Source organism: Chaetura pelagica, unplaced genomic scaffold (genome assembly GCF_000747805.2).
Source record: "Chaetura pelagica isolate M959 unplaced genomic scaffold, ChaPel_1.0 scaffold69, whole genome shotgun sequence".
Classification (NCBI taxonomy): domain Eukaryota; kingdom Metazoa; phylum Chordata; class Aves; order Apodiformes; family Apodidae; genus Chaetura; species Chaetura pelagica.
Window position 1 is genome coordinate 1,202,200 of NW_009970724.1, and position 9,395 is coordinate 1,211,594.

General features: G+C 51.9%; 1 protein-coding gene across 1 annotated transcript in view; it reads left to right on the forward strand.

Moving 5' to 3' along the window:
- The window catches only part of HECTD3 (HECT domain containing E3 ubiquitin protein ligase 3), a 14,233-nt gene that overhangs the window by 4,366 nt on the left and 472 nt on the right, over positions 1–9,395 (forward strand). The window contains exons 2-20 of the mRNA XM_010006700.1: positions 1–31; positions 457–549; positions 825–960; positions 1,390–1,505; positions 1,783–1,896; positions 2,306–2,388; positions 2,786–2,951; positions 3,423–3,504; positions 4,655–4,837; positions 5,507–5,559; positions 5,888–5,952; positions 6,387–6,490; positions 6,764–6,883; positions 7,235–7,324; positions 7,683–7,889; positions 8,216–8,345; positions 8,791–8,865; positions 9,100–9,181; positions 9,304–9,375. Of these exons, the coding sequence (XP_010005002.1) occupies positions 1–31; positions 457–549; positions 825–960; positions 1,390–1,505; positions 1,783–1,896; positions 2,306–2,388; positions 2,786–2,951; positions 3,423–3,504; positions 4,655–4,837; positions 5,507–5,559; positions 5,888–5,952; positions 6,387–6,490; positions 6,764–6,883; positions 7,235–7,324; positions 7,683–7,889; positions 8,216–8,345; positions 8,791–8,865; positions 9,100–9,181; positions 9,304–9,375 (2,002 nt within the window). The remainder of the gene's footprint in view (positions 32–456; positions 550–824; positions 961–1,389; positions 1,506–1,782; positions 1,897–2,305; positions 2,389–2,785; positions 2,952–3,422; positions 3,505–4,654; positions 4,838–5,506; positions 5,560–5,887; positions 5,953–6,386; positions 6,491–6,763; positions 6,884–7,234; positions 7,325–7,682; positions 7,890–8,215; positions 8,346–8,790; positions 8,866–9,099; positions 9,182–9,303; positions 9,376–9,395) is intronic.

Genomic DNA, 9,395 nt, shown 5'->3' on the forward strand with positions numbered 1-9,395 from the left:
TCTTCGGGGTGGACTATAAACCCGTCATCAGGTGCGGGGCGGCCGCTCTCTCCCTCTGGGTCGCCATCCCTGGCTTCCCCGGTCTTTTCTCGCACGGCAGGGAGCAGGGAGGGTTCCCACCTCTGCTCACTCAGGCCCAGCTGCCCGGGGTTCCTGCCTCGGGCAGAGGAGACCCGGCCCGCTTGGCCACTTCTTCCACAGAGGGTGGCGACGGGGATGGTAGGTGTGGAGTTAACTAGCTCTGCCTCAGTCACCCTTCTTGTCACGTGCCTAGCAGGACCGGGCCTGGAAGGGGTGGAGAAGGTTGGAAGGGGTGATGGATGGGGCTGGAGTTGGTAGGGGATGGCGTGCAGTGGGACTCTAAACACAAATCTTCCTCTTCTAGCTACTCTTTGACCAGTACCTCCTTCTTTCTCCTGGAATCTTCTCACTCTCCCTTTCTCTGGGTTGTTTCAGATGGGAGCAGGTGGTGGATCTGACATATTCCCTGCGCCTTGGAGCAAAGCCCAAGCCCATGGAGCAGGATGAGGCTGCAGTAGAGAAGCTTCGGTATGAACCGTTTCATAGCTTTTGCTGTGGTTGGGTGCAAGCCACTGTCCTTCCCTGGCTGCTAAGATAGCTGTCTCCTGCAGGCTGGGGAGGCAAGGGGGAAATACAGGCAGCAGGGAGCAGCTCTGCTTGGCACCATCTTGTCCTAGATAAACCTGTATAAAGCAGAAAACAGGACAAGACCAAGGCAAGCAGGACATGGACCTGCCTTCCCCTGACCTATTAGCCTGGCTGTTCCTGCCTCTCCAGACCTATTAATCCCTTTTCTCTGCTAGATATGTGCCCCCAACATGGACTTATGAATGTGATGAAGACCTGGTACATTTCCTGTATGATCACATTGGGAAGGAGGATGAGAACTTGGGCAGCGTCAAGCAGTACGTGGACAGCATAGATGTCTCATCCTACACGGTGGGTGAAAGGGACAAGGGGACAGAGCTGCATCAGCCCTGCTGTGCCTCATGGCTGGGGAGCATGAATGGTGCTGGCTGGGCTGGGCTGTGTTTTGAGGATGTGGGAGAGAAGCTTGGAGACTGTCATGCAGCATATTGTGTAATGTGACCCCTGGAGGGACTGTGGTTTGAGAAGCAAATGCTAATATTAGCTGCTAAGCTGATTTTAGGGAGGGTTTGATACTATGTGCTCTGTGTGTGACCCAAGAGCACCTTGGAGGGTCAGCCCCAGCATTCTTTGCACTCTGTACTCCCTGTGTACAGCCTAGCCAAGGGGACAGGCCAGTTTGATGCCCTCTGGCTCTAACATTCATGACAAAAGAAGCCAGTAAGGGGAAGTTAATCCTAACCCCCTCTGAACTTCCTTTCATTCACTGCCCTCTTCCAGGAGGACTTCAATGTGTCATGCTTGACCGACAGCCATGCTGACACGTACTGGGAGAGTGACGGGTCCCAAGGCCAGCACTGGGTGCGGCTCAACATGAAGAAAGGCACCATTGTCAAGTGAGGCACCTCTCCCCTGCATGCTGGCTCATACTGGGGGCCAACCCTGCACCCCTTGCTCTCTGCATGAGTCCATTGTGGCCCAAACTTGCCCTGTGCTTCCTACCTCTCAGCCCTTGTTCTGGTTCTGGGCTTGAAGGGATTGTAGCACTGTCACAGGTACCTGGGGGTACCAGCTGCATGTGCTTCATAACAAGTGTGACCAGGAAATGAAGGGGAGCAGCAGTGGGTGTTCAGATGCAGTTATCTTCTCCTCATTTCATGCTTCCATCTGCAGGAAGCTCCTGCTGACAGTGGATACCACTGATGAGAACTTCATGCCCAAGCGGGTGGCCGTGTATGGGGGCGAAGGGGACAATCTGAAGAAACTGAATGATGTCAGCATCGATGAGTGAGTGGATGGAGGTGGAGAGGGTAGCATGGCCCCTGAAGGGGCTGAACACCCTGACCCTAAACAGTCATGCCAGCACTAATCTGGCTTAAGAAGCGCAAGGCCTTGGGACAGGCATCTTCCATTTCTGAGCTGCGGGTTCACTCTGCCTACAATAGCAGACAGCAGAGGTATCAAGGCTCTCCTGATCCTATTGTGAGACCCATCAGGATCATGTTGCCTGGACCTGGAGGCACCAGTAGGTTCAGGCATCCAGCACAGGCCATGTGGTAGACAACTGGGTCTGGGTTCTTGCTGCAAGCTCCCATTTCCAGAGTTGCAGACCCTCTTCCCTTACAAGCAGCTGAGTGGATTTTAGCAGGATGGGCAAGGAACAGCTCTGCAGCCCTCTTCTGTGCTGTGTTTGCAGGAGCTACATTGGGGATGTGTGTGTTCTTGAGGACATGACAACACACCTGCCTGTCATCGAGATCAGGATTGTGGAGTGCAGAGGTAGGGCTGGGTGTTATGGCCACATCCATGATGCACCTGTGAGATACTGTACATTTAGAGTTTGTTCCTGTGGCTTGTACTTCTTGGCCCTGTGGGCTGTTTTAGATGAGATGCAGAAGAACCATGGGAAATTCCAGGGCAACCTGGAGGTTTGCCAGCTCTCAGCTTTCATCCTGTCTTTCACTGCCTTCAGTTCTTTCTTTTTTTTTTACTCTTTTTTTTTTAATTCTTCTGTAAATGCCCTGCTTCTAAACAGAGGTATTTCAGGCTCTCAGTGTCCATCCCCAGAGCTGGTGGAGCTGGTCACATTCCTAGTGTTTTTACCTACAAACCTCCCACGCTGGAGGGTTTGCCTTCTCATGGTCTTAGTGTATCACCCGTGTATCTTCCTTGGCAGATGATGGGATTGATGTTCGCCTCCGAGGCATCAAAATCAAATCCTCCCGCCAGAGGGACTTGGGGCTCAGTGCTGACATGTTCCAGCTGCCCAACTTGGTGCGCTACCCTCGCCTCGAAGGGACAGACCCTGACCTGCTGTACCGACGGGCCGTGCTCATTCAAAGGTACTTGGATGGAGGGGGACAGACAAGTGGGGTGGCATTGCCTGCAGGGACTGGTGCCACCTTCAGCTCAAGTATGGCAGAAAGCTGTAAAGCTGCGTGGCTCCCTTTGAGACAAGCATCCTTGAAAAAATTAGCAGAGTCATTTGGGAACAAAGTGGGCTTTCTGGGGTAACTTTCGGGGGAATTTTGCAGCTCAAGTTCATGGTGTCTTATGTGCTGCAGGCACAGCATATCTGTGCAGTGTGTGTGGGGGCAGTGCATGCAGAGTCCCTGGCAAGGGGTGCAAGGTCCCTGCAGTGCCCAGGGAGTGGGATTTTAGTATTAAAGGTTCTGCAACGTAAAAGACGGCGCTGGGTTGGGTTTGGATCAGTTGTTACTTTTCTGCTTGTGTCTGAGGGTGTCTGGTCTTTACTAGGCTTCCGCAGATCCCTGTCTCTTCTGTGTGGCAATACCTTCTTCTTTGGGATTTAGGTTCATCAAGCTCCTGGACAGTGTCCTGCATCACTTGGTGCCAGCCTGGGACCACACTGTTGGCACATTCAGCAAACTCAAGGTGAGCAATTCCCTCTGTGTCTTGTGGGGCCTCAGGCAGGCAGGATGATTGTGCTTGGGCTGTGGCCAAGGAAGCCATCAGCTGCTTGTTGCCTTTAAAGCAGCTCAAGGGAAATACCTGGCTGAGCTCAGTTCATTAAAGCTGTGAAAGGAAATAATGTTTAGAGGTTAGTTTCCTGCGTGTCCTGCATCACTTGGTGCCAGCCTGGGACCACACTGTTGGCACATTCAGCAAACTCAAGGTGAGCAATTCCCTCTGTGTCTTGTGGGGCCTCAGGCAGGCAGGATGATTGTGCTTGGGCTGTGGCCAAGGAAGCCATCAGCTGCTTGTTGCCTTTAAAGCAGCTCAAGGGAAATACCTGGCTGAGCTCAGTTCATTAAAGCTGTGAAAGGCGATATTGTTTAGAGGTTAGTTGCCTGCTGAAATGCTGATTTGGAAATATGTAGCTATGGGACAACAGTAGAATCAAACCAAAGCACTTCACCCTCAAAAGGAGTTGGACTGTAGCAGCACTGGGTATGTGAGCTGGACACACATCCCCTCTGAGATCACAGCCTGGGACACTCTGTTCCTGCGCTTGCTGCCAGCAGCTTTGAGTTGGCTGTGTCTGAAGAGCAAGGCTTTTACCAGTAACTTGTTTCTGGCTTTAATAAGCTTTTGATTTCCATCGTTCTCATAAGACTGACTTGGTCCCTTCAGTTGTCTGTTTTCCTTACATCCTCTCCCAGTATATGTGTGTTGGACATTGCTAGGGCAACTGCATTCTGTTTTTCCAGGCCTGGTGTCACTGAAATTCCTGTGCTGGCTTAACATAGAACCCAAAACATTTGAGGATTCTTGTTTGTTGAGAGGACTTTGCTTTGATTACAAATAGGAGGGATAGTAAGACTGTTGTTCTGCTGAGAGTGAGGGTGAAGGAGAGTCCAGGCATCATGAGTGTGAGCATCAGATGAGGACTGGGCTTGGTATCTCCCTTAAGCCAGAAAGCAAAATCTTTCAGAGGCAAACATGGAGCAGATAACACCAAGGAGAATGTGTCTGTGCGGAAGGCAGTGACCCCAGGGAGGGGAGTGCAGTGGCTTCGGTAGGAAATAGGTGATGTGTTTTGGACACTGGGCACTTCTGATGTTTTGGATGTACCTGTTGGCAGCATATCAAGCAGTTCTTGCTGCTGTCCAAGAGGCGCACAGCTCTCATTACCCAGTGTCTGAAGGACTCAGAGACCAGCAAGCCCAATTTCATGCCACGGCTCTACATTAACCGACGCCTGGCAATGGAGCACCGAGACAACCCTGCCTTGGACCCCAGCTGCAAGAATGCTGTCTTCACCCAGGTACTGTCCCTCCTGGAAAGGTCCTCGCTGCTCTGGGGAGAGTGGGGCATTGCAAAACTGAAATGAACTGCACAGAGTTGGGTGGAAGGGGCAACTTGGAGCTGGAGATACCTGGAGTCCTCTAGGCCTTTTCACATGACTCGCAGGATCTACAGTTACATGTGCTGATGATCCCACACCCAGGAATAACATCTAGAAAGGATTTGGGAGCTGAGTTGAAGTCTCTATCCTGGATACTCTCTGTGGCATGTTGCTAATGCAGAGCCTAACACTCTTCATTACACTGAAAGGGCAGCAAAGAATTCTTGTGTGACAGCAATAATGCAGCTGCATACGGTCCTGTGTCGTGGTTTTACAGCAAAGCTGATCTTCCTGTTGTCATTTTTCCCCCTCCTCCAAAAGATCTACTGCTGTATGTGTGCACAAACAGCCCAGACTGCTGTGAGGTTTAACATGTGTTCAGTGTACTGCTGTGTCCATAAAGCTCCATACAGTGGCTAACACTGTACTTTGTTCCCTTTCCAAAAATGAAGGGCCCCTGAACCATTTAGAGATCAGCTTCCATCAGTAAAGATTTGGGGTAAACTAGACTTAGTCCAATTTCCTGCCTTCACCTGGTACCAGTTCCCCTGGAGAAGGGGATACCAGCCTTGATCTCCTCTGTTACAGGTATATGAAGGCCTGAAACCCTCAGACAAGTTTGAAAAGCCTCTAGATTATAGGTAAGCAGTGTCTCAGGGAGGAAGAAGACCACACAGTGCTGGAAACTATGTCCTGTGTCACAGATGGGTGTTTGGGAAACCTGTGTGTGTCCTATGCTCAGAAGAGAGTTTGCTAGGGCAGGAGACAACTCAGCTGCGGGATCAGCCCTGTTTCCCAAGGTATCACCTTCCTACTGAGGATGCAGCTATCACTGGACATTGAGGTCTTGTCCTGTCCTGAGCCCAGGCTGGTCCACCCTAGTCCCCTGCTGTTCCAGCTGTGCCTGCTGCCTCCCCAGCATCTCCTCAGCTTTGAGCAGCACCTCAGGTGATGCCTGGTTCTCCGCAGGTGGCCGTTGCGTTATGACCAGTGGTGGGAGTGCAAATTCATCGCAGAGGGCATCATTGACCAAGGTAGGGGCTGTGTGACACAAGGGCTCCTCTGGAGCAGAACTGGGGACTGATGGGGTGATTCTATTGCTGTAGAGGCTCTCACTTGCTCCCAGTGTTACTGCCCATGGAGGAGAGAGGGAAGACAGTTTGCTATGTCATGCCATCTCTTGTCTCAAGAAAGGGGTGCTGCTTGCTGGGATGGGGACCTGGCCTCCATTAGTCACTAATAGCAGCTTTGACAGTGATAATGCTCCCTCTGGCTGTCCTCCACAGGCCAGGCAGGAATATTATTTCTCCTGTCTTACATCCTCTGGTGCCATAAGGCTCTGACAGGAGCCTTCTGCTCTGCCCTGGGCCAGGTTGGACCAGAGTTCCTCATTTTTGCTCCATTACTCTTGAGGGTGAGCACATGGGGTGTTCATATCACTAAAAATGCCCTTCTTTTGGGGTTGCAGGTGGTGGTTTTCGGGACAGCCTGGCAGACATGTCGGAGGAGCTGTGCCCCAGCTCGGCAGACACCCCCGTGCCTCTCCCCTTCTTTGTGCGCACATCCAACCAGGTGCTGTGGGTTGGTTGGGGTGTTTGAGGCAGATCTGTCTGTTCCTGATGGTGCAGTGTATTCCTTGTCCCCTTGCATGCCAGAGATATACTTACTTTCACTGGTCTGAAGCTTTTCCTTGTGAAAGGTTGGGTCGATTGCTTTGTGGGATCTCAGTTTAGGATATGCTGACAAAGTGCCTGGATAATTGTCTCTCACTAGGAAGGCCCTGCAGGAGCTGCACTTGTGCTGCACTGATGTAATGACTTGGACTTTTGCCTCTCACTCCTGTAGGGTAATGGCACTGGAGAAGCAAGGGACATGTACGTCCCCAACCCCTCTTGTAAAGACTTCCCAAAGTATGAGTGGATCGGACAAATCATGGGAGCAGCTCTGAGGGGCAAGGAGTTTCTGGTAAGCTCTCAACCCCTTGCCTGCATGGAGGTTTGCTGCCAAGGGAGTTGTTAGCTCCCTTCTACAACCTGCCCAACAGGAGTGTGGGAGGGGTCTGTGATCACACACTGTGGCAAAAGGTGTTTGGCAAGATTTGGGGCCGCAGGGTTAGGAGACCTCACAGCCTGAGTTTTGGGAGATGGTGCTGGGAGCTTGGTGGAGGTTGCCTGGTCTCTGCTCAACTGTGATGAGCCCTGAATGTGGACAGGGAGAGCAGGGAAGCTCCTTTGTGTCTGCACTGTTGAACCCTATCTCCATCTTTGGGGATGTCTCCTTTGACAGAGACTCAGCAGAATCCCTGACTTCCTTTAGGTCCTTGCTCTTCCTGGCTTTGTATGGAAACAATTAACAGGGGAGGAGGTCAGCTGGAGCAAAGACTTCCCTGCCGTGGACTCTGTGCTGGTAAGAGAGACTGGGAGGCTCAGCCTATGCTATTCCTTGGGGTACCCAGTAACGTGGTGCTTTATGTCCCTGTTCTCATGTTGTACTTGTTTCCTCCTGTGATGTGTCAAACATGCAAAAAAAGGCACTGCTAGCATTTAATGCAACCTGTAGCTAATACAGAGATGTAACTGTGCTGACTGATGTTTCAAGCATGCAGTGCCCCAGGGTCTGCTAAACAACTGTAGAGCAGCACATCCCATGCTATGCTACTGTCAGTCACTCCAGCCCTTGTCTGGGAAGGTAGGAGATAGGAGCATGGGCACACCACTGCCCACTGGATATCTCTCTAACATCCACTCCTCTGGGGCCTGGGCAGGTGAAGCTCCTGGAGGTGATGGAAGTCATGGACAAAGACACCTTTGAGTTCAAATTTGGGAATGAGCTGACCTACACGACGGTGCTGAGTGACCAGCGTGTGGTGGAGCTGATTCCCAATGGCAGCAGCACCGTGGTGCGCTACGAGGACCGCAAGGAGTTCATCCGCCTGGTGCAGAAGGCCCGGCTGGAGGAGAGCAAGGAGCAGGTAACACTGTCCTGTAGCATCATGAGTGGTTATCAAGTTCCCAGAGAAATACACCCCCAATGTGTTTCTGGTAAACTGCATCATGGTTAGTGCCTCTGTGCTCATTAGTGCAACAGTAGGCAGTCCTTTTTGGTGAGGTCCTGGGGCCCATGGAGTTGCTGAGAAGTAAAGTGGCTTGTGGCAGCAGAGGAGGGTTATATTCCCTGCTCTGACATGGACTTCCCAAATGAACTGGGAAGCATCTTTGTGGGATCATGTTCCCTTCTTCAGCTTCCTTGGAGCATTTGCTGAGCAGTCACAGCTTACCTACCCTGTCTCCTTTACAGATCATGGCCATGCAGGCTGGGCTGCTGAAGGTGGTGCCCCAAGCTGTTCTTGACCTCCTCACCTGGCAGGAGCTGGAAAAAAAAGTCTGTGGAGACCCTGAAGTCACAGTTGATGCCCTGAAGAAGCTCAGTAAGTGAAGGGTTCTGCTGAAAACTTCCCCTGCAAACAAGGCTGTCTTCTCTCTGCTCTGGGACAGGGAGAGGTGTAGGAGGCCAGTATTAGCCTTTATTACAGTGAGAACGTGTGCCTGTATACTTCTTGCCTTTAGTTGGGTGCTGACGGGGTCAGCGGTCCCTTGTCTCCATGCTGGATATCAGAGTAGAGGTTGGGGCATCCCTAGGTTGCTGGTATCTGAGCCTCTCTGGATCTGAGCTGTGGGTCTGGATGTGCTTTCTGGGTGGGGCCTGACTGTGTCACTCATGCCTTGGGTCTATGTGCTTGCACTCTGTATGCACCTGGAGTTTTCTTTCTGCACTGGCAGAGGACCCCTGAGTGAGCAGGGAGGACCTGCTCTAATTTATCCAGGAGGAGCTTGGATCTTTAATAGACTCCTTTTCTGTATCCTTTCTCCCAGCCCGCTTTGAGGACTTTGAGCCACTGGACACACGTGTGCAGTACTTCTGGGAAGCGCTCAACAACTTCACCAATGGTGAGTGAATTGCTCTGTCCCTGTGTATCTTGTGCCGTGACAGCCTCTGCGTGCAGGCTGGGAGCTGGCTGGGTGAAACCATCGTCACTGCTGCCAGGGGAACAGGTGGGGGGCAAGGAGAGCAAGCAGCAGGGTTGAAGGAACTGCTTCCTAGCACTGGGGATACCTGGAAGTGGCTGTATTGCATCTTGCATCCCTCTAGGGTCTGCTGATGTCTTTGCTTTTTCTTCACAGAGGATCGAAGCCGCTTCCTCAGATTCGTCACTGGCAGAAGCCGCCTTCCAGCACGGATCTACATCTATCCAGACAAGATGGGGTGAGTCTGTTATTCTGTCGACTGCAAGGCTGACAGATCTCACACCAAAGGGGTGTGTAGTCTGGTCTCTCCTGCCCCTCTGGCCTGCTTGGTTCTGACCAGTTTGTCACCTTCTTCCCAAGCTCCGAGACGACAGATGCTTTGCCAGAGTCATCCACCTGCTCCAGCACCCTCTTCCTGCCCAACTATGCCACGTAAGTTTTGGTGTTTCCCT